This window comes from Lissotriton helveticus, chromosome 1_1, assembly GCF_964261635.1.
Source record: "Lissotriton helveticus chromosome 1_1, aLisHel1.1, whole genome shotgun sequence".
Classification (NCBI taxonomy): Eukaryota; Metazoa; Chordata; class Amphibia; order Caudata; family Salamandridae; genus Lissotriton; species Lissotriton helveticus.
Window position 1 is genome coordinate 358,935,430 of NC_136057.1, and position 25,398 is coordinate 358,960,827.

Consider the following 25,398-nt stretch of genomic DNA (forward strand, 5'->3'; position numbering starts at 1 on the left):
CGCGTGACGTCGGCAAAAGCCAAAGAATCTCGGGAACGCCCCCGAATCTGGTCCGGCATTGACGGACAGGCCCCTCGTCCAATGGCTATGCTCCATTTATGGAGCCAGCCAATAAATGACGAGGGCCGACCCAAACCCACACTACAGTTCTCATTAGGTTTTCGCCTGCGCGAAAAAGCTGCGCAGAGCGCAGCTTTCGCCAGGCAAAACCTAAAAAGCAGTTTTGGTTGAAGTAGAAGAGGTGTAAAGCAGACAAAGACTCTTCCAAGACAACAACAAAGTGTAATCATCCAGGCCCACCACCAGATGGTGATCTAATGCAACAGTGTGTGGTCTGCAGCCCCTATGCCTCGAACATGTTTTTCTCCTATACTCTTTTGGATCTGGAATGCTGATGAGCTTCGATTGAGGTACGAACAGAAGGTGACCAAAATGCTGGTTAATCTTAGTAATGGAAGGAAGAATGTATTGATGTCAAAGACCATGAAGATATGTCTCTCTATCCTTATTTTTCACCTCTTGTGATATCTATGTTCTTAGTTTACTCCGATATCCATTAGGCTAGTGGATGTCTGGCAAAAGTCTTGTACTTGCCTTCCCCACCCCCACACTTCCCTTGTACAAACCTTTTGGGAAGCTGAGGGTGGAGTTAATATTTTTCAGGTACATAAACAAAACTGCCTCAATCCCAGGTTTTACTAGTGACAATGTCATAGCAGGTCTGAATATACTTGACTAGCTAGCGAGCTATTTCTTTTTTGAACTAGCAGTCTTACATGGTTTCGAAAAGGTCACAAATAATTGCTAGGCTTTTCAAAATGGTTTTCTCCCATCCAAATAGTACATAAGGGCCTTTTTAATATCTAATGTATGAAGCGCCCACTCTGCTACTTGTCATTGGATGTGGAAAGAAAACCGTCAGTTCTATGATTTGGTTAAGGTGAAAAGATAATATTACCTTAGGTAGTAACTTTCGATTAGTCCTAACAACTACCCTGTCAGAAAAACGGTTCTTCTAAGGCTTGTACTTGAATCTCACTTACACGTCTTAAGGGTGGTATTAGTAACTAAGACAGTTATATTCTACGACAGCAATTCTAAAGGACAAAAATGACGGGGCTCAAAAGGAGGCCCCATTAATCTTGTGAGAACTCTCTTAAGATTCTTGAATGAGATTGGAGGTAGTCTGAGAGGGATGAAACTTTTAGGCCCTTCCACGAAAGCCTTTGTTACAGAGACTCTATAGATGGAGGGGTGTTACCTATTTTGCAAGTATGCCGCTGCAGCAGACAAATGTAAGAGAATAGATGTGCATGCCAGTCTTGGGCGTTGCAAGTTAAAAAAGGTAGCAGACAATGTCCTTTACTTTTGGTTTTTAGAGGATTGATGTTCTTGGGGAGGCAGTAGTGGATAAACCTTTTCCACTTTGCAGCATACATGCTCTAGTGGTGGCTGGACGTGCCTCCCTGAGGTTACACATGCACTCAGCGGGTAAATATAGGTGCCAAAACTGTCGGGTTTCAGGAGCTAAATTGCTGGGTTGTGTTATTTGGGATTAGGATGTCTTAGGGTTCCCTGGGGTTACTTGAGAAGGTCCAGCCTGTTTGGGTGATTGGGGAGGGGGTGGGGGAATACTGGAGAGCTTGAGGAAGGTAGCACACCAGGGTTGTCTGGCCCATGTAGGAGCTACTAAAATTATAGTGAGAGGTTTGCTGTAGTTTCCTGACCACTTATGGAAGTAGTGGGAGGGCTAGAAATGCTTAGGCAAATATCTCTTACCAGTTCATCCATAGTGCAGTTCCCTTGGACTGTGGGAACCTGGAGGTGAAGCTTGGGCATTTTTCATTTTCGGCAGTAGTGAACAGGTCTATATGTTGGGAAACCTCCAACATTGGAAGTACAGGAGTGGGTCTTGAGGGTGTAATTCCCACTCGTTGCGGTACACTGCTGAGCAAGTCTGCAAGGTCGTAGCAATCCCTGTAAATACTCTGCTAAAAGGTGAACTTTGGGGTGAATCTCCCACATGCTTTTTGCTAATGTGGAGAGTTGGGGCAGAGTGTGTGCCCCGGTTTCTGAAGGTGGTACATTGCTGTCATGTCTGTTTTGATCAGGGCTGTTTTATGATTAATGTGGCAGAACAACACCTTGAGGGCCAGCTGAATCGCTAACAGCTCCAGGCAGTTTTTGTGAGATGTTTGTTGTTATAGAGTCCACAGACTTTGAATATGGATGTCTTGTAGGTGTGTTCCCAAGCCTGTGAGGGAAGCATCCGTAATAATAGTCACCTGCGGAATAGGGTCTAGAAAAAGCCTGCGCTGTTGCAAATATTTGCTGTTACATCACTGCAGAGAGTGATGTGCTCTGGCCTTTACCAACGCTAGATCCTCCCACTGACACTCCGCCTGTGACTAATGCTTTGCTAAGCATTCCTGGAGAGGACGATTGTGAAGTCTAGCATGCGGTATAATGGCGATACAAGATGTCATCAAACCAAACAAGCGCATGATCATGTGGACTGTTAGCTGATAATTTGTCTGAAAAAGAGGCAGCAGAGCCTAAAAAGCTTGAATTTGAGCGGGACTGGGCTAGGAAAGGGTTGAAACTGTAAAGGCTGTACATGCGATTTCCCCAAGTTTATGGTAAATTCTACATTGTGGACCAAATCCAAAGTTTGCTGTGTGTGAGCAAGACAATGTTGTTTGCTAGAGCTGTTTATCAGCCAATTGTCTAGGTAAAGAAAGATGTGGATGTTGCTCCTTCATAATTGAGCCGCAACTACAGAGAAACATTTGTCAAAACCCTGGGTGTGGTGGTCACCCCAAAAGGGTCAACTTTGAAATGATAATGCTGGCATCTTACCGCAAATCTGAGGTAACATTGATGTTATGGATGGATTGTGATGTGAAAGTAGGCACCCTTCAAATCTAGGTGCAGGGATGAAGTAGCCTTTGTCTTTAGAGCGGTACGACATCTCAGAGCATGGCCATGCGGAAACGCTCTAATTTGATGTATTTGATGAGAGGCTGAAGGTCTACAATGGACCTGAGAGTACCATCCTTTTTGGAAATACAGGGAGTACAGCCCCGTATTTCTGTAGGGGTGTGGTCCTAGCTCCCTTTTGTAATAGGGCCTTTACTTCCTCTATCAGAAGGTGCAGATGTTGAGGGGAGAGGGAGTGTGGTCTTGTGGTATGTTTGTTGGTGTTGCAGTGAACTCCAAGCCAATACCAGTGTTCCACAATAGCTAGGACCCACTGTCTGCAGTGATGTTGCAACATTGTGGTAGGAACCCCTGCAGTCTTCCACTGACAGGTCTTGTATGGTTAGGGCAGGGCAGGGTAGTCAATGTTTGGCAGCGGTAACAAACATATCACACCTGGAGGTGAAGCTTGGGCATTTTTCATTTTCAGCAGTAGTGAACAGGTCTATATGTTGGGAAACCTCCAACATTGGAAGTACAGGAGTGGGACTGGTATTTACTCATTTACGTGCAGCATGGGCCACTAACGAGTCTGGCGGTAGCTTGCTAGTAATGTTTTTTTTTTTTTTTAGGGGTGGGGGCCGAGAGGCGGGTCACAAGGGCAAGGCTTGTATTTTATGTCCACCATTGGAGTAATAATTCTAGCCTTTACTTCCTGCACTGGTTTGAGCATCCCTTTTAGCATTGGCAAGAATTGGGGAGCCCGCTGCTTGTGTTAGAGGGTTTCTACAAGAAGCCCTCCTCTTCATGCACTGAATGAAGATAGACTTTCTAAAAGATAGCAGCCCGCTGCACTTTATATAACCTTGTGATACGAGGTGGTATCATCAGGGGAGAAGGCTTTCCTGGTGCAAGTCTGGATCGTTAGGCCCTGGAAGTACCACCTCAATTCTCCATTCAGGGGTCGAAAAATCATAAACATGTTACTAGACCTGTAGGTCTTGTAACTTTAATAATCTACTTGACCTAACTGTATAGTACTTGACCCGTGAACTGGTCTCAAATAGTGTGATCCTAGGCAAATATTTTGTCTTATGGAGCCACCTTTTTCTTTAGTATCAAATGAGAGCACCTTCAAATATGCAAGTTCATTATTTCCGGTTTACAAAAAAACTATTTAATATACTAAATGTTTGCTCCATGTATAACCAGAATGGAGCCCATATATAGGGTTCACGTGATTCCTGGCTTGCCTCTTAGTTCACTAATAGCATGGTCATCTGGGCAGGTGCAGTAATAATTCCCAGTTCATGTTTACAAACTCACTTTTCAAGAATATATTACCAAAGCATGATGTGGTAGTGCATTGTCATTTACAGATGCAAAAAGAACAATTGATGGATAGAATACAGAACAATGTCATACATTCACCCTAGTACAGAGACCTGGGCCTAAATCCATCGTTTTTTTGCCATTCCAGTTTGTACCCAGCCATATACAAATCAGCCTTGACCATGTGCCTCATGGAAACAGTCCAACCCAAACTGCCAGGCCAGGTCCTTCTTTGCATATGTCGCCCTAAGTGGGAAGGGTATATCCAGACGTGGGTCCCGTGCTCACTACACCACTGGATTCAAGCTAGCCTGGCTGATCAAGTGTGATGCCCTGAAACCGGTCCCAGGATGCTTGATTCCGGTCCTGGGAGGACCTGGCTTAGCAGTTCGGGCTGGACTATTCCCATAAGGAACAGGGTCAAGACAGATCGGCATATGGCTGGGTCCAAACTGGAGTGGTGGGGTGAGCAAAAGAATGATGGATTAAACCCAGATCCTTGTGTCTTGGAGTGCATGTTTGCATTGTCGAGCATTCCATCCATCAATTGTTTATTTTGCAATTGTCATTTACAGATAGCATATATTCCATTGAAATGACCACAAAACGTTCCCACTAACGTGGAGTTCTACTGATAATAGCGCATAAGGAAAATGCTACTTACCAGTATGCATCTGTTCTTGGCATGTAGAGCTGCAGAGTTGTACACTTAGCATTAGATAGCCACCTGGTGTTGTGCTCGGATGATTGCATGTTGTTGTCGTCTTGGAAGAAGTCTTTTGTAGTCACGAGATAGGTGACTCCTCCCTTGGACGATAGTGCGCATGGGCATCGGCTCCATCCTTAGATTGTTTTGCGCCATGATGGGAAATTATGGAGTTAGTAGAAATAAAGAAGGGATGGCTATGTGTATATCCAATTAAGATGAAACTGGAACAGATACAGGTCCCAGGGAGGCGGGAGGGCGTGTACAACTCTGCAGCTCTACATGCCAAGAACAGATGCATACTGGTAAGTAGCATTATCCGTTCGAGGCATATGAGCTGCAGATTGTACACTTAACAGATTGTGCAGCAGTGTCTCCCCTAGCGGTGGTCGCCTGTATCTGTTGCAGTATTTTGAAAGAGAGTTTTTAGAACAGCTTGGCCTACTGCAGCTTGCTGCTTGGCTTGCACATCAACACAGTAGTGTTTAGTGAAGGTGTGTGCTGTAGACCATGTTGCTGCCTTGCAGAGGTCTTTTAGGGGAATGTTCCCTAAGAAAGCCATAGAGGCTCCTAGTTTGCGTGTGGAGTGCGCTCTAGGAGGAACTGTTAATGTACGTTTTACTTTTTGATAGCATATTTGTATACATTTTACAATCCACCTTGCAATTCCAGCTTTAGAGATGGGGTTGCCCTTATGTGGTGGAGAGAAAGCTACAAACAATTGATTTGTTTTGGGAAAGGATTTGGTCCCATCTATATAATAGAGAAGAGCTCTTTTAACATCTAGTGTGGGTAGAGCTCTTTCTGCTACAGAGTCTGGGTTTTGGAAAAACACTGGTAACTCTACAGATTGGTTTAAATGAAACGGAGTAATGACTTTTGGAAGGAATTTAGGATTTGTTCTGAGAACCACTTTATTACGGTGTAATTGTAAAAATGGTTCTTGTATAGTGAAAGCTTGAATCTGACTAACTCTCCTAAGAGAGGTAATAGCTACTAGAAAAGCTGTTTTCCATGTGAGGTATTGCAGTTCACATTTGTGTAGAGGCTAAAAAGGGGGTCCCACGAGCCTTGTAAGAACAATGTTTAGGTTCCACACTGGAGAGGGTGGTAACCTGGGAGAAATGATTCTTTTTAATCCTTCCATAAATGCTTTAATAGCAGGCACTCTAAATACAGACAGATGTTGTCTACTTTGTAAATATGCTGCAATTGCTGCCAGAGATGTAGGCGTACAGATGAATATGCCAAGTTACATCTTTGTAAATGTAGAAGGTAGCAAATGATATTTGTGATGGAAGCATCTAGGGGTTCAATTTGATTATTGTTGCAGTAAATGGTAAATCTTTTCCATTTAGCAGCATAGCAAGCTCTAGTAGGTCTTCTGGCTTCTTTAATGATATTCATACAGTCTGGTGGTAGGTTAAGATAACCAAACTCTAAGACCTCAGGAGCCAGATAGCCAGATTCAGTTGGCTTGGGTGTCTGATGTCTCCATGGTTCTGCGTTAGCAGGGATGGTGTCAGACGTAGTTTTTGGTGTGGAACTAGGGATAGTTCTAGCAGTGTTGTATACCACGGTTGGTGTGCCCATGTGGGAGCTACTAAAATCAGTTTGAGCGTCTGTTGTCGTAGCTTGCACACTATTAGTGGTAGTGGTGGAAAAGCGTACGCAAATCTGCCTGACCAGTTCATCCATATCGCATTGCCCTTTCACGGCAGGTGTGGAAACCTGGCGGCGAAGGTTGGGCATTTTGCGTTTTCGTGTGTGGCGAACAGATCTATGTCTGGATGGCCCCACTTGTGAAAGAATGGTAGAAGAACTTGCGGATGCAGTTCCCATTCGTGAATTTGTTGTGTGTCGACTAAACAGATCTGCTATCTGATTGTGAACTCCTGGAAGGTGTTCTGCTAACAGATATAGGTTTTGTGGAATGGCCCATCTCCAAATGTTCTGTGCAAGCTGGGACAGCTGTAAAGAGTGAGCCCCCCCCCCCCCTGTTTTTGTATATAGTATATGGCTGTCATGTTGTCCATCCGGATTAAGACAGCTTTGTTTTGTACTTGTAATGTTTTGAGCGCTAAGAATATTGCTAGCAGCTCTAGGTGGTTGATATGGAACGATCTTTGTTGAATGGTCCATTGCCCTCGAGTTGTATGATGTAGGAGATAGGCTCCCCATCCTGTGAGAGATGTGTCTGCTGTAAGTATTATTTGTGTAACAGGTTTGAGGAACGGCCGCCCTTTTGTCAAGTTTTTGGTGTTCCACCACTGCAGAGAGCGATGTGTGCGGCTGTCTACCAACACCAGGTCTGTTAGTTGTCCTTGAGCCTGATTCCACTGTTGTGCTAGACATTCCTGTAACGGACGCATTTGCAGCCTTGCATATGGTACAATAAAGATGCAAGATGCCATCATGCCTATTAGTCTCATGAACACTCTGGCTGGGAGAGAGTGTTGATGTTGAAACTTTTTGACTAAGGCTTGAATGCTCTGTATCCTTGCTGGACTGGGATACGCTAGAGCTGTAGACGTGTTTATTGTAGCCCCTAAATATTGATGTACATGAGAGGGCCGTAGCTGTGACTTGGTGTAGTTGATTGTGAACCCTAAGTCGTGCAATGTTTGAATTGTCTGATGTGTGTGTTGGACGCACTGTTTGAATGACTTGGCTTTTATGAGCCAATCGTCTAGATATGGGAAGACATGTATCTGTTGTCTTCTGAGATGTGCTGCTACTACTGCTAGGCACTTTGTGAACACTCTTGGTGCAGTTGTTACCCAGAAAGGAAGGACTTTGAATTGATAATGCTGTCCTTCCAGTACAAACCTCATATACTTCCTGTGAGAAGGATGTATAGGAATGTAGAAGTAGCGTCCTTTAGATCTAGTGTTGTAAGGAAGTCGCCTTGTTGCAGCAATAGGAGCACTTGTTGTAAAGTGATCATATGAAAATGATCTGAGTGTATATATTGATTGAGGGGCCGGAGGTCTAGAATTGGTCTCAGTGTCCCGTCCTTTTTGGGTATTAGAAAATACAGCGGATAAACCTCTGTTCCTTGATGTTGTAAAGGAACTATTTCTATTGCGTCTTTTTGAAGAAGTGATCGGACTGCTTGTTTGAGCAGTATAAGATGTTATGCAGACATTGGAAGCTGCCTGGGTGGTATGTGTGGAGGGGTAGCTGTAAGTTCGAGGCAGTAGCCATACTGGATAATTTGTCTTACCCATTTGTCTGTTGTGATGGAATTCCAGACAGGTAGGAACTGTATTAGTCTGCCCCCCACAGGAGTGGAGTGCTGTTGGGGGAGCAGAGGGAAGTCACTATTTTGTGGTGGAAGAGGTTCGATTATTGTTGCGACCTCGATCTCGTCCTTTATTGTTGTTGCCTCTATAGCCTCCTCTAAAATATCCTTTACTGGAGGTAGTCTGTGTATTGGATTTGAAGGAAGATGTATTGTCTGCTCCAGTCTGTTTGGAGCCTCCTCTATAGAAGGAGCAACGAAAAGAGCTTCTAGCTTGTGTGGATTGCAAAGCTCCCATAGATTTGTCTGTATCGGTATCTTTCTTCATTTTCTCAAGTGCTGTGTCTATCGCTGGTCCAAACAATTGATGTTGGTTGAATGGCTGATTTAAGATGGTAGTTTGCACTTCCTGCTTAAATCCTGATATGCGTAGCCACACATGACGTCCAAGTAGGACACTAGTGTTTACAGCTCTAGATGCAGTGTCTGCTACATAGAGTGCGTACTTGAGTGAGGCATTTGAAATTAATTTGCCTTCTTGTACAAGGTTGTTTGCCTACGCTTTATATTGGTCTGGTAGATGTTGTAGTAATGTCTCTAACTGATCATAGTGAGCCCTATCATATCTTGCAAGGAGGGCTTGTGTGTTAGCAATACGCCATGTATTGGTAGCTTGTGCAGTTATCCTTTTGCCTGAAGCATCTATTACCTTAGATTCTTTATCAGGGGCTTGTCCTTCACCGGATGTCTGCTAGTTTGCTCTTTTTCTAGCATTTGACACAACTAGGGAATCGAAGGGTAGCTGTCCTTTAATGTAGGCAGGATCCCCAGGAGCAGACCTGTACTTTTTCTCAATTCTAGGGTTTAGAATCCTATCACGCACAGGATCTTTAAATACTTCTGGAGCATGTTTGATGACCCCTTTAATCATAGGAAGAATTTGAACAGACCTTTGTGATTGTTCAAACGTATCTAATAAAAAGTCTTCCTCTGCCTCATCTGAATGCATGGTGACCCCATGATAGATGGCAGCCCTATTCAGTATGTGCCCAAAACCAATGTTGTCTTCTGAGGGATATGAATGTGGGTCAGGAATATGTGGCACATCTTGTGGGTTTGGGTACTCCCAATCTGGATCATCAACAGGGTAGGGAAAAGGCTAATCTGGGTCTACCCCTCCCCCTGTACTATACTCATCCTCATTTGGAGGTGTATGTGGTGAAAAATGAGGAGGAGAGTTTTCAAGAGAATTTTGAGGTGAAATGTTAAGAGGAACAGGAGATGAAGGAGAAGGAAGTATAGGAGAAGAAGGGTGCATAGGAGATGTGGCAGAGTCCTTCATCTTTACAGGCACTGCAGGTGTAGGTGCTGTGTCTGATTTTCTCTTCTTGTGTGGTGAAGTGGATACATGACCTGTCTTTGGGTCAATGTAGATCTTCTTTTGTAGAGAATCAGGTTCGAAAAGGTCTTCTCCTTGCGGAACCTATGCCGGCGCCGATTTTTTCGGTTCCGGGCGTGGTTGGCTGCTTGTCTTTAGCCTTAGGAGTTGTTACTGTGTACATTGGTGTAGATTTTGGCACCAAAGGTATTGTTTTCGGAGTTGTAGGCTATTTCGAGGGCTTTAGCGCATCGGAATCAGGCCTTGTAGGTTACGGTACCGAAGATATTGGCTTCGGAGTGGAAGTTGGTCTCGTCGGCCTCGAGGCGTCAGACGCCGGCTTCATATTTTTGTCTTTAGAAGTCAACGGTTTCGGACCCGGGAATTTTTGGTGTCGGTGCCGAGGGAGCTGGTGGGATCGGCACGCGCGGCTTGCTCGGTAAGGAGCTACCGGAAGGCTCGAGTATTTTCTTCGGAGCCGGGCTCGATGGCGGGGCTTTAGAAGTGTTTTTTCGGTCGCAACTGGGCCCCGGAGGAGGAGTGTTGACCTTTGCCTTTGATTTGGGTGGTGGGTATGGGGCAGGGGCAGTAGTACTCGCGCGCTGACCCGATGGTATGGAGTCATCTGAGTCGTCTGCCTCCGATATGATTTGGAGATCGTCTAAATCTTCTTCAGGAATGAGTTGATCTTCTTCGGGAACGAGTTGAACTTCTTTGTCGAAGATATCCACCGGTTCTGGAGCCGATCTCTGCATGTCGTGTCGACGGGCCCTCCGATCTCGAATCGTCTTCTTGGATCGAAAGAACGCACAGGCTGTACAGCTGGATTAGTCGTGTTCTGGCGAGAAGCACAGGTTACAGACCTCGTGATGGTCACTGTGTAGAAACTTTGCTCCACGCTTGGGGCATCTTTTGAATGGCGTCCTTTCCATGAGGTGTAGGCCTCACGGCGTGGATAGGCCCAACGGCCCGCGTCGACGACTGAAATCAAGATTTACATGGCCCCCCTCGCACAAGCGCCCGCCAACACGACCTCAACATCATCTCCAACGCCGACGACACCCAGATCATCCTCTCCCTCACCAAGGACCCACACACTGCCAAAAGCAACCTTCACGAGGGAATGAAGGCCGTCGCCGACTGGATGAGGAGCAGCCGTCCGAAGCTGAACTCTGACAAGGCAGGGGTCCTTATCCTCGGACCAACCCCCTCAGCCTGGGACGACTCCTGGTGGCCGACCACACTGGGAACAGAACAGTCATCCTCGACTCCTCCCTCTCCATGTCTAAGCAGGTCAACGCAGTCTCCTCATCCTGCTACAACACACTGCGCATGCTCAGCAGGATCTACAAGTGGATCCCGACCGAAACAAGAAAAACGGTTACACAGGCCCTCGTCAGCAGCAGACTGGACTACGGCAACGCACTCTACGCAGGAATCCCAGCCAACCACCTACGACTACTACAACGCATCCAAAACGCCTCAGCCCGACTGATCGTCAACGTCCCCCGCCGCAGCCACATCACCCCCCACCTGAGAGACCTACACTGGCTCCCCGTCGACAAGAGGATCACCTTCAAGCTCCTCACCCACGCACACAAAGCACTCCACAACGCCAGACCAGCCTACCTGAACAGCAGACTCCGCTTCTACACCCCCACCCGCCAGCTCTGCTCCGCCAGCCTCGCACTCGCCGCTGTCCCCCGCATCCAACGAACGAACTCCGGTGGCAGATCCTTCTCCTACCTCGTCGCCAAACTTGGAACAACCTCCCTACCCACATACGACAGACGCAAGACCTACTCGCCTTCAGAAGACTCAAGACGTGGCTCTTCGAGCAGTAGCAGCACCCCCCGCCATCCTCTCAGCGCCGTGGGACCCTCACGGGTAAATAGCGCGCTCTAGAAGTACTCTGACTGATTGATGGAGTCGAGTCGACGTTGATCGATATCGAAAGTAGTTTGGTGGAGTTTGAATACGTTTTTACGCGTCAAAGTACTTTAAAAGTAGATTTAGAACCAGAGCGGAAAAGTTTCATCCGAACCCAGTGGCGGAAAAACACAATCTAAGGATGGAGCCGATGCCCATGCGCACTATCTTCTAAGGGAGGAGTCACCTATCTCGTGATTACAAAAGACTTCTTCCAAGATGACAACATGCAATCATCCAAGCCCAACACCAGGTGGCGATCTAATGTTAAGTGTACAATCTGCAGCTCATATGCCTCGAACACAATGTTTGGAAATTGGGTCTCAGAAAAAAATATTTAAAATTTGCACATCACCAAGTAAAGTGTTGAATTTGTTCTGCTCCAATTTGTTTCATCACAGAATTACAAAAATGGGTATTCATAACTAGTGAAATCTATTTGAAATTCTTGAACAGTTCACTTCACCATTTCAGTGTTGTGTTAGAAAAAAGCCTGACATCTTACAGTCTTTCATTTAACATGCTTTGTACAGTTCAATTGTCACACAGTTCACTTTACAAAATACTCCATCTTAAGTCACAGAAAGAAAAATAAATGTAATAAGATAAGCTGACTTTGGACCTCGGTCCCTGAAAGCCAGCAAATGTCACAAGATAACAAGATTTAATGGCAATTTTATTGCTCTTTCATTTTGTGAGCAATAAAGATGCCTTTAAATCGTGTTATCTTGTCACATTTGCTCTGCTTTCAGAGACAGAGGTCAAAATTCAGTTTGTCGTCCCTGAAGTTAGAGGATTTTCAACTCCCCAGAAGAGTAGTCCCTAAAAATAGCTCATCCTGAATAAATCTTGCTCGACAATAAGAGTGAGCGAGTGCATTTTTCGAGCCCTGTCCCTGGATCATCTTGTGGATCCTTGGTGTACGGAATGTCATAAATGTGATGGGGAGGGCTACTATCCCCATAGTATGAGTGATAAGACCCATGTGGTGATGGAGGTTGTTGTGAAGGTGGTGGTGAAGGAGGAGGTGGAGAAGGAGGTGGCAAAGGAAGTAGAGGAGTAAGAAGAAGCTGACTAACTGTCTGAGGTAGAGGTATTGTACCCCCATCATATTTTATTGTGCTTAGGAGGTGGCCAATGGCTTCACTGTTATTTGTTCTTCAATGGTAAGCTGCCTCTTTTGAGGAAGAGCCTGCTGACCAGAGGTGGAGCCTTGGTGAGGATTTTGCCTGTGTGAAGATGAATACATAGGCGTCACTGCTGAGAGTCCAGCAACCTCTGTAGGCACTGAAGGATAGGCTGCGGCGCTTCGGAGTCAGCTGTGGAGGGGAGATTGAGTTGCGCTGACTGTTTGGGCTTCAAAGTTGGTTTCACGCCAGATGCATGTTTGACTCCGATGGAGGCATCAAGCTCGACCTAAAGCCTGACGTGGTTTTCGATGTCTATGTTTGCTTCGGGTCCAAAGTGACTCTCGGTGTCGCTGCAGCAGTAGGCGGCGCAGATGTTGTCGACACTGAGGAAGGTTTGCTCTTGGGGTGCCAACTCTGTGCTGGAGTAGGCCTTGTTGTTGACTCCGAAGCTTTGGATCAGTGCTGGCAATGGCTCAAAAGAAGTGGCGGTCCAGTCCACTGGAATTGAGGGCTCAAAGCCTGACCCCCTAGAGGAGCGGAGAATGAGTTGTTCAGGGGTGGTACTCATTGCGTGGATGATGGATCGTTGCGTCGAAGCCAGCGGTGACTCCAGCTCTTCCAACTGCAATAATGACTCTGGCTTTGGGCTCAACAATGTTACTTTGCAAGCTTCAATTTCCTCTTGAACTTCTTCCTTTTCGACTTCTTCCCCAAAGATAGAGGATCTACTCTTCCCTTAGTTGCTCTATTGCACAATGTGCGAGGAGTCATTCACGACAATTACAGATGTTTTTCTTAGACCTGAACGAAAGACAAGTGGAGCAGGAAGCCTCGTTGTGCTCTGTGGCAAGCATAGGTTGCAGATTGTGTGCTGGTGTTTCCACTAGTACTTGGAGTGGCACTGTGGACAGTATCTAAAAGGTGTCTTTTCTATTACCCTGCAATCATTTTCAAAGGCAAGCGACGCTGAAGGCGGCTTAGCCAAGCCGTGACCCCACCCAAGGAGCTCACTCTCGACTGAATGCAGAATGGTGAACTGTCTCATCGTTGACGGAAGAAACGGCTGCAGAGACTGATTGATGAACTACCGGAAACGACGAAACTCAAGAGGGCCCAAATAAGACTGCCAAACAGAAATCAACACAGAGCATCAAAAAAGCACGTCTGAACCGGATGGCGGATGAAAACAATCTGACTATGAAGTGATTTGTGTGCAAAAATGACAAAGGGAGGAGTCACTTAACCTTGTGACACAAGACTTCAACAAAAACAAGCTGAACACATCTGAGCTCAACACTGGATGGCAGAAGTATGCACCGCATGTGTAACTACAGCTACAAATGCCACAAACAGAGGCATTTTCCAGATCTGTCAGCAGCCACAGGAGATCCCAATAAGTTAGCACAGCAGGAGAAGCAAGTAAACACTTTATTTACATAGTTAGATCCGAAAGAGTAAGCATTACATGAGGGATGCATAGGAAATCAAGTAACCATGCTTCAAAACAGATCTGAATCTCAAACATACCTTCAACCGATTTGACCTGTGCAGCAACAGCCCGTTTCCTCTCCTCCTTCCAGATATGCTCTTCTTCTTTCTTCTGGATGGCTAGCACAATCAAACGGTCCTCCTCCTCTTCCTGGGTCCTTGGCCGCTTCCCTTCCCCCACTGGCGAATTCCCCTACAAAATTAAATAAGCAGACCCGGATATCTCAACATAATGGCGTGACAATATTAACGAGAGAACATTTGACGCAAGTCGTGCATTTGGTCATGCTGTAAACAATGACCAAGATTAAAACGAATAGTGCTAGTTAGCATGTATTATTACTGATGAATCTTCTCAAGAATGGCAAATTCTACTTGTGCTTATAACTTGCAGATATTTGTTTGCCAAGGTCAATTCCATGTGGTTCTGCAAGCCCAAAGTATGAATGGATGACCGGCAGACCAAACTCCTCAGAATGTTTTTTTTTTGCCAAACTTTTTAAAAAATTATTTTTAACCATACAACTCCCAAAGTTGGTACAAATCAAATAGCATGTAGTATACAGGCACAACAAGGTATTGCACATTGAGTATGAATCTCCTGCAACAGCAAATATAAGAACTATAGTTACTTACCTGTAAACTGTGGTTCTCCAGTATTGGTGTCTTTCATAGATTCACATGCTTGAATATCCCCCGTCGTCGAAGTGGGAGTCCCACGGTACATAAAATAGCAGTATATATGCATGTATACATGAAAAATATAACTAATAAAATATACATACATATAGTGCAGTAAATTGTAAATTCCAAAAGTACCATAGAACACAATAGGCCCATTGAAAAGCCTAAGGGAGAACTCACTTTAGTAGCATATCAGAGTCATTATGTGTTGGATCACATTCCAGCCAATCAGGCTGTAGCCTCCTCTAGAACCTTCTCCTCAGAAGCCCAAGTCCTCAGATTTTCGTAGCACAGAGTAAGTAAAAGTGCCTGAGGAGAAGAGAGCCTCTGAGGGGAGGATGGGAGGGTCGCATGTGAATCTATGAAAGACACCAATACTGGAGAACCACAGTTTACAGGTAAGTAACTATAGTTCTTCTCCAGTATTAGGGGTGTCTTTCATAGATTCACATGCTTGAATAGAGTAGAAAGCAGTAAATGATCACATAAGTCATAAAGGTAATACATCAAGCAAAGAAGGTAAATATATATGGTAATAAGCAATAAATACCAAAACATTATTACTAGAAAACAAAACCTTTATGACTGGAGGTGGGTAGCAACAGAGGCTCACCTTTACTGGAAAAGATTCCGCAGCACCGCTTGACCCACTGCCGCATCCGCGGCGTCTGTTGATTGCAGGCAGTAGTGCTTAGTAAAAGTATGGCTGCTCGACCAAGTAGCAGCTCTGCAGATCTGGCGTAAGGGTACCCCCGCAAAAAGGGCAGCCGAAGTAGACACTGCTCTAGTTGAATGAGCTCGAACAGGAGCAGGAATGGGCTTTCCAGCCCGTTGGTGGCAGAAGGATATGGTAGAGGAGATCCACCTGGTTATAGTCTGCTTGGTAACAGGTTGTCCTTTGCAAGTTGGACCATATGCCACAAACAATTGATCAGATTTTCTGATAGGTGCAGTTCGTTGAATGTAGAATTTGAGACAACGTTTCAAATCTAATGAATGCAATGACCGCTCAGCTGGAGTTTGCGGAGCAGGAAAGAAAGTTTTCAGAATTACAGGTTCGTTGAGATGAAAGTCACTGGGAACCTTCGGGATGAACTTAGGATTAGTTCGTAATGTCACAGCCTCTTTGGAGAATTTTAGGAAAGGAGGCTGTATGGTAAACGCCTGGATGTCACTGACACGTCTTGAGGACGTTAAGGCGAGTAAAAGAGCAACTTTCCACGTGAGAAATTTAAGAGTTGCCGAGTGAATAGGTTCAAATGGTGGTAGAAGTAGTTGAGACAAGACCAAATTCAAACGCCAGGCAGGCGGAGGGCGACGGATAGGTGGAAACATCCTAAAAAGGCCCTTGTAAAATTGTTTAATGATCCTTGAAGAACATAAAGATGTGGAACCATCATGGCGGAAACGGGAAATCGCCGCCAGAAACACTTTAAGAGTTGAGTGGGACAGACCTGATTTTGCCAGGGATAAAAAGAAAGGTAAAATTTGTTCAGGTTTTGCAGTCATTGGGTCCAAATCCTTGGTGCGGCACCAGACACAGAAACGTTTCCACTTGAGTTGGTACGTTTTTATGGTGGAGGGAGCGCGAGCCCGCGCTAACACCTCCCTGCAGTCCTTGTCAATAGTTAATCGTGCAAATTCATTGTACTCAGGTTCCAGGCATGGAGTTGAAGGTATGCTGGATCCGGATGACAAATTTGTCCCTGCTGCATCGTGAGGAGGTGCGGCAGAGGATGGAGTGGCAACGGATCGGACTGCGAGAAGAGGAGCAGGTCCGTGAACCATGGACGTCTCGGCCACTTGGGTGCGATCAGGATGATGCGACAAGGTTGGAACCTCATCCTGTGTAACAAACGAGGGATCAGAGGAAGTGGAGGGAAAGCATAGATGAAATCGTTCGACCAATCGATCGAAAATGCATTCCCGCTCGACTCTCTGTGGGGATGCCGACTTGCAAAGCGTGGGCATTTCTTGTTGACAGCAGTCGCGAAAAGATCCATCCGTGGCTGGCCCCACCGCCGGAAGATGTACTCGACCGTGGGCTGATTGAGTTCCCACTCGTGATTGTCTGATGACGCTCGGCTGAGTGAATCCGCCAGAACATTGGCCACACCTGGCACATGAATGGCTGTGAGATGAATTTGACGTTGGATCGCCCAATCCCATATTTCTTGTGCTAGTTGAGAAAGTGGAAGAGACCTCGTGCCGCCCTGCTTGTTGAGGTAGTGCATGCTGGTGGTGTTGTCCGTCCTCACCAGCAAAGTGTGTCCCCGCACTAACCTCTGGAAAGATTTGAGGGCTAAGAAAATCGCCAAGAGTTCCAGACGATTGATGTGCCAAGTTCGTTGTATTGCTGTCCACTTCCCTTTCACAGACATGCCGTCGAGATGCGCTCCCCAGCCTTCGAGAGACGCGTCTGTTGTAAGCGTCAGAGTTGGGGGTTCGTCCTGGAATGAACGGCCTGCAGATATGTGTGGAGGGTGAGCCCACCACTCCAGCGCTTTCTGTATGCGAGGTGTTAAAAGGACCTTGTCCTCGAAGGACCCCGACACCTGTTTCCACTGCCTGTCCAGTTCCTCCTGGAGAGTCCTCATGTGCAATCTGCAATTTGGAATGAGGTGGATGCACGAGGATGCCATGCCAAGGAATGATTTGAACATTCGGACAGAAACGGACAGTTTTGATTGGAGGGAGCGCACCATCATTAACATGCGGTCCTGTCTTTCCCGGGAAACGTACACTTTTCCCTGCCGAGAATCTAGCAAGGCCCCGAGAAAATTTCTGCGTTGCGAAGGTTGAAAGTGTGACTTCTGGCAATTGATTGAAAGCCCCAAGGCGTGGAAAAGGGAGACGCAAACTTGAGTGTGCTGCTCCGTCTGGTGAAAAGTGCTTGCCTTGATGAGGCAGTCGTCCAGGTATGGGTAAAATTGGATACCTTGGAGACGTAGGAAGGCAGCTACGGGGGCCAAGATCTTGGTAAAAACCCTTGGTGCCGAGCGGAGGCCGAATGGCAGGACTTTGAATTGGAAGTGTAGCTGTCCGACCGTGAAGCGGAGATACTTCCTGTGTCTGGGGTGGATTGGCACATGGAAGTAAGCGTCCTGAAGGTCGATTGTGGAATAGAACTCGCTTGGATTGAGAAAATTCAGAATTTGGATCAGGGTTAACATCTGAAAAGTTTTTGAAATTAGAAATTTGTTTAGAGCTCGTAGATCCAATATTGGACGCCATTCCCCCGACTTCTTCTTGACCAAGAAAAAGCGGGAATAGAACCCCTTGCCGCGTTGACCTTGCGGCACTAGTTCGATGGCTCCTTTTTTGATCATTAAATTCACCTGGGCCAGAAGGTCCTTGAAATGAGGGGGTGGTGGCCCCGAAGGTGGATGATTGGGTGGAAATTTTGTGAATTCCAGGGTATGTCCTTTGGATATAACGTCCAGGACCCATTGGTCGGAGGTGATTGTAGACCATTTGTAAAAGTATTTCGAGATGCGACCTCCAAGATGTACGGTCGGCAAAAGGAAGGGTCTGAGGCAGTCACTGCTTTTTGGTGTTTGATCCACCTCTATAAGTGGATTTCCTTTGGTAAGGCCTGGAGGTGGATTGTCGAGTTTGAGATTGATAGGCACCCCGCTGTCTGTTATCGTTGTAGGTGTTGAATGAACGATATTGACTGGAGCCACGAAAAGTAGAGGAGCCTCCGCCCCTACCCCGTGCACCCCGAAAAGGCCGTTTCTTGTATTGTAGGCTTGCCAGGGATTTCGCAGTGTCAGTGTCCTTTTTTATTGCCTCAAGGGCATCATCCACATGTTTGCCAAACAATAATTCTCCGTTATAAGGCAAATCTAGGACTCTTGCCTGTACTTCAGGACGGAAAGTGGTAGAGCGCAGCCAGCCTTGACGCCTCAAGACTGCAGCCCCCGCCAATTGTCGAAATCCCGTGGAGGAAATATCGAGTGCACACTCAATGATTTCGGAAGAAATCAACTCTCCCTCGTGAATAATCGCCTGTGCTTCTGTCCGGATAGCCTCAGGCAGCTGAGGAATCAATGCAGCAATCTCGGACCACATCTGGCGGTCATAACGGCCCAGTATAGCCAGAGTGTTTGCCGCCCTCACTGTAGTAGTCGCCATGGTCGTGAATTTCTTCCCTATGGAATCCAATTTGCGGCCTTCCTGATCAGGAGGAGACGTGAGTGGCGTAGCAGGATTGCGTGATCTTTTTTGCGCAGCCTGAGTAATTACCGAATCTGCCTTCGGTTGAGACACTAAGCAGGCCGGAGAAGACGCCGGTGCTTTGTATTTCCTGTCCAATCTGGGTAAGACCGCAGGAACAGAATTGGGACGTTCCATCAATTTAAGGCCTTCCTTCCAAATATATTCCACGATTGGTATAGTGTGGGATTGCCTCTGTGAGATGTCTTTAAAGTCATATAGAAAGCAATCACTTTCATGCTGTTGTTGTTCGACTTTGAGATGAAACCGTTTTGTAGCCCGGATCATCAAATTGTGGAAATGTGCCATGTCCACTGGGGGCGAATGTAGAGGCGAGGTGGGCGGAGTGGAAGGTGTTTGAGCCCTATAATCGTCCCACTCATCCATGCCGGCGTCATTGTCGTCGTCATCTGTGTTGTGAGGATCCGGATCCTCATCTCCAGTGTCAGGGCGAGTACCATCCGGTGAAGCCGGTGAAACTGGTGTAGGTGCCTGAGGAAGTTGCGGTTGAGGCTGCGGAGGAGGCAGTGGTGCTGGAGAAGCAGGAGTAGAAGATGGAAACCTGCGGTTATAATCATCCAGCATGTGCTGAAGGTTCATCACCAAGGACAGAGGTATCTGGGTAACAGGCTCTGAAGGCACCGGTTCGGACGTATCAACAGGAAACAAGTCAGTCCCATCTTCGACATTGTCCACCACTTCACCCTCGTCACTATATTCCTGGCACTTAATGTTCAAATCCGAAGGACTTGTTGCCTGTTTAAATAATCCTTCCACTTCCGAATCGTTTCCGGATTCTTCCTCACCAGACTGGAATAATTTGTCTGGAAGACGAGCACCACTCCTCACAGGACTCAGTTGGATGAGTGGTATGGTCCGCAAAGAAGAAGCAGTAACCACTGTGTAGATGGAAGCAGTCTTCGGTAGAGGTTGGTGCGACGCCAACGAGCCCGTTGGCGTAAATGCGGCACCGTCAGCAACGCCCTGAGGCGACTTGGACGGGATTTTCTTCGTCGACGAGGATTCCTTGCCCGTCGACGAGCCCGTCGACGGGAGCGGGGCTTTGTTCGTCGACGAGAGTGGAGCTTTGGCCGTCGACGACGAAGGCGTCGACGGTATGAGAGTCGTCGACGAGGCCGTCGACGAAGTAATGCTGGCCGACGGAGACGTCGTCGACGGGGGCACCGTCGACGGGCCCGTCGACGGGGTGCTGGGTGGAGGCTTGGTCTTCGTCGACGATGGATGCGCCGACGAAGGATGCGTCGACGGCTTCGTCGTCGACGGGGCGCTGAGTGGAGGCTTGGTTTTCGTCGACGGTGTATGCGTCGACGGCTTCGTCGTCGACGGTCTATCCTTGCCGGTCGTCGACGAGATTTTCACCACTGAAGAGATGGGTCTCACCTTCGAGGTCGCCGTCGACGAGGTGGTCGTCGTCGACGTAGCGCCGGTGGACATGGAACATGTCGTCGTCGACGTGGAGGTGGTAGAAATGGATTTCGTCGACGCTGAAGACGTCGGCGGGCGCGACGACGAGCCCGTCGACGAGCCAAAACCAGATTTCTTACTGGTAGGTAAGGCTTTGGGCGCAGACGTCAGAGAACCAGGTCCCGTAGACGTGCCCTGAAGCGAATCCTGTGGGGAGACAATCCTAGAGGACTCCAACAGTCTCCTCTTCTTGAGAAAAGGAGAAGGAGCCTCGGTCTCAGACCCACGCTTCTGAGAGGACTTTGAAGCAAAAGATGACAGGCTCTCCACATCAGAAACCACAGACTCCGAAGTTCTCAACTTCTGTAGCCACAGAAGGAGACGGGCCTCTCTATCTCTCAGAGTCTTAGGAGGGAAAGTACGACAGTACTTACAGTTTTTCACCTCATGGTCTGGGTAGAGACAGTAAATGCATTTACTGTGTGGATCCTCGTGGAAAAGGCGCAGCTTACCACATGAAGGGCAGGCTTTAAACAGAGATTTCTTGTTTGAAGACATTTTCTTGAAGAAAAAACAGGTAAAGTTGAAGAAAACTGAGCAGAGCTCAGGGAGACTCCCTTCACACGACGTGCGGTAGAAAATCTGAGGACTTGGGCTTCTGAGGAGAAGGTTCTAGAGGAGGCTACAGCCTGATTGGCTGGAATGTGATCCAACACATAATGACTCTGATATGCTACTAAAGTGAGTTCTCCCTTAGGCTTTTCAATGGGCCTATTGTGTTCTATGGTACTTTTGGAATTTACAATTTACTGCACTATATGTATGTATATTTTATTAGTTATATTTTTCATGTATACATGCATATATACTGCTATTTTATGTACCGTGGGACTCCCACTTCGACGACGGGGGATATTCAAGCATGTGAATCTATGAAAGACACCCCTAATACTGGAGAAAGACACTTCTCTAAGCTGGCACTGTGAGGCAGGCAGGCCCCCTCTTCTCCTATAAACAACTTGTAACATCGCAGTGAGGGAGCAAGTCCTTCGTCGCAGACCATGGAGGGGGCAGGCAGGGTTCCACTGCAATACCCCTAATGTCAGCCCATCCCTTCCAAACTTCGTGGTGTTTCTGGGGTCACCCTCTCGACATGTATATCAAGCATTCCAGGCCTATGCAGTGATCCATAACCGTGGCCCATCTCTCAAAAGACTGAGCCGCTGTAGCCTTCCACGCCTGTACTTTGTCTCTCTTAGCCCAACCATAGCGGTGCCCTACGATACCCGTTTCCATCTATGTCCTTTTTTAAAAACATATTTTATATTGATTTTCAGATTGGTGCTGGTACAATGTCCAGTATTTGTAAATATCCAGTATTTGTAAAGGGCGAACAATTACCTAAAGGTGTCAATGTGCTGGGGGCAGTCGGGAAGATTAAGCGAGCTATTGCCCAGAGTCATATGGTGCTGGGCAGACCCCTGCTGCCGGAGCCAGGTGGAGAAGTGTGGCTCAATGGTTAGAGCGGCAGACCCTGATCAGAGGTCTAGCCCGGGACCAGGGTTCAATTCCCCGCCTCAGCGGGTCTTGGGCTCAAAATTCCACGGACCTGATAATTCTCGCCTCGGTGCCTATTCCGAACATGGAGTCCCACTCTGCAACTCTGGACAATAGCTTGCTTAATCTCCACAACAGCCCCCACGACGCTAAGGATGCCTGGCCTCCACCTTGGGGGTGCCCAGGAGTGGACACCTCACAGGGAAAGCCAGGATGGGTTCCATAGCGGTATTCGTACAAGCGTCTTGAGACCCTTGTGGGTGAGTAGTGCGCTATACAAGTATCAATTTACATTTTACATTTACATCGAACCGTGATCCCCAGCATTCAGCGTTAGTCAACCTGGCCGCTGCGCCACACCTCTTCCACAATAGCAATACATATGTGCCATCACATATACTTTCTGGTGGTACAGACAAGGTTGTTAGTATACAGAAAAGAAAGCAACGTTAGCATTGCAATGAAACGGTCACTATAATAATACATTCATAATAATAAATCGGGAAATATGAAACAATCCCCAGAACCCTCTAACCCACCCCCAAGAACAAGTTTGGGTGGTCCTAGTGTTGACGGTATTATCATCAGTGGGGGGCTGATGTGTCACAAGAGGTGGCAGAATCTCTAAATTGGGGACCTCTCGGAAACAAGAGTGGGTGCTCTACCTCGCACATTATGTCTCAGATATGTGTTCACGGAACTGTTCTAGTAGCACAGACCAATTGTGAGAAAGTTCCATCTTTCTTGCATGCTATGCCCCCACTGTTTGCTGATTTGCTGAGTGTGCCCTGGGCTCCTGCCAATCAGGTGCCCAGGGCCTGTGTTCCTTTCCTAAAACTGTATTGAAGCTAAAACCCAGTTGGCATCTCTGGCCACATGTCAGCCCCTGGTAAATGGGACCCTAGGTACCCAGGGCATTGTGACCAGAGAAGACCCCTATGGGCTGCAGCACTTATTGTGCCACCCTTAGGGGCCCTGCACCCTGACACACACACAGACTTTGCAGGCTGAGTGTCCTGGTGCAGAACTAAACAACGAGTCGACATGGCACACATCCCTGTGTGCCATGCCCACAACCCACTGCCCTGGCATACATCAGTCACCCCTCTAGCTGGGTGCCCTATGCCAGTGGTGTGGGCACAGGTGCAGGAGCCCTGTGCCCCAACAGTACCCTGGGCCATTCCTGGGCACAGTAAGTGCAGTGATGTCATTAAGAGTAGATGTGCTGGGAGGTTGTCATTACGAACGACAGCACCATAATGGCTACACTGAAGACTGACAAGTTTGATATCAAACTTCTCAGCACATTAAACCCACACTGATGCCAGTGTGGGATTTAATGTAAAATGCACTACAGAGGGCGTCTTAGAGATGCCCCCTGAAACCTAACCTACAATCCACGTCTTGTCTGAGAGGCTGCCTAGGCTGCCACACAGCACACATGTTGCTGGACCCCTGGGTGGAGAGCCCCCCCGCTCTCCTGGGCCTGCAACAATGCACATCCTGAGCCAGGTGCTAGGTCTCCTCCCCCAGGAGGGGCAGGGGGAAGCTTCAAAGGCATACCACCTTTGTGATCTTCTCCAGACCACTTGCTGTACTCCACAACTGGCCCCCACCAGTTCTGACCCTCACTCTGGTGGGAAGACTGGCGGGAAACCCTACGTGAGGCAAGGGGGTGTTCCAGCCTGTGCCAACTCCACCCCTCAGGTGGGAGAGGCAAGGTGTAGCATAACTCCGGGCTCCGGCCATCTTGAGGATGGAGAGCCCTGCCCAATGAGAGACAGGCTCCTGCCCCCCCCCCAGGAGAGGAGCAGGATAGGGGGTGTACTCACCCCAGGACAGGAACCTATTGGTCGCTGCCCTTCCCCTACCTGTAACGCCCCTAAAGAACAAGTTACTTACCTTCGGTAACGCTTTTTCTGGTAGATACAATATCTGCCTGTGGATTCCTCACCTTGTGAATATCCCCCTTGCGTCAGCAACATTCGGAAATTCTTTTCGTAGCCTCGCGCCGACGTGGACTTGGGACGTCATAGAGACACGGCATCGCACGCGACTCCGCTGACGTCACCGACGCCTATAAATAGGCCCACGCCCGCATGATGACATCAGTTCCGCCCTTTTTTCCCGTGCCATCGAGGCACACGGACGGACCAACGACAGTAGAAATATACAAAGTATACACAGTACACAATAGTCAAGGCAAAACACACAGTGTAAAGCAAATGCAGGAAAGCAATTGTAACATTTCCTTGACAACAAAATAAATATACATTACATTACAGTAACTCTGGCATAGAAGAGTGGACAACTGGGAGGCGGGTGGGTCAGTGAGGAATCCACAGGCAGATATTGTATCTACCAGAAAAAGCGTTACCGAAGGTAAGTAACTTGTTCTTCTGATAGATACATCTGCCGTGTGGATTCCTCACCTTGTGAATAGAGTCCCACAGCAGTCCCCACTCCCGGAGGAGGGTGTCCACTCTTCTAAACCAGGAAATCCTGAAGGACAGAGCGCGCAAAATGGCCGTCCCTCCTCACCTCGGAATCCAAGCAGTAATGCTTCTCGAACGTGTGGAGGGAAGACCAAGTTGCCGCCCTACAAATATCCTCTACAGGAACACCTCTAGTCAATGCGGAGGTTGACGATTTAGCTCTAGTAGAATGAGCCATTATACCCTCTGGAGGTTCCTTACCGGCCAAAGAGTAGCAGATCTTTATACATAGTACGATCCATCTTGACAAGGTTCTTTTATGGACCGCTCTTCCTCTTTTGCAGCCAGCAAACCCAGCGAAGAGCTGGTCATCCAAACGACAGTTTTTAGTTCTGTCCAGGTAAAAAGACACCGCCCTCTTAGGGTCCAGACGGTGTAACCTCTCCTCCATCCTTATGTGGGGAGGATAAAAGGTAGGGAGGGTAATGGATTAACCAAGGTGGAAAGGAGTAACCACCTTAGGAAGAAAAGCAGCCCTGGTCCTAAGAACCATTCGATCAGCATGAATGGTCAAGAAAGGGGGCTTGGAACTAAGAGCCTGAAGCTCACTTACCCTCCTTGCAGAGGTTATTGCAACGAGGAAGTCTGCTTTAAGAGTCAAAAGCCTCATAGGACATTTGTGAAGAGGCTCAAAGGGAGCACCCATCAGAAAGGTCAAGACAAGATTTAAGTCCCACTGAGGCACAATAAAAGTAGGAGGGAACCTATTTGTGAGGCCCTCCAAAAATCTTAAAACTACAGGAGACTTAAAAAGAGATGGCTGGTCAGGCAAACGGAGAAAAGCTGACAGTGCAGAAAGATAGCACTTAACTGTGGCAACAGCAAGCCCTTGCTGCGCCAGAGAAAGGGCAAACTGGAGAACATCCGACAAATGGGCTCTGAAAGGGTCAATA

The 25,398-nt window shown here is 47.4% G+C and overlaps 1 protein-coding gene across 1 annotated transcript in view; it reads right to left on the bottom strand.

Moving 5' to 3' along the window:
- Positions 1–25,398, bottom strand: part of CECR2 (CECR2 histone acetyl-lysine reader) — an 849,481-nt gene that overhangs the window by 265,260 nt on the left and 558,823 nt on the right. Inside the window, exon 9 of the mRNA XM_078673636.1 lies at positions 14,166–14,319. Within this exon, the coding sequence (XP_078529762.1) occupies positions 14,166–14,319 (154 nt within the window). The remainder of the gene's footprint in view (positions 1–14,165; positions 14,320–25,398) is intronic.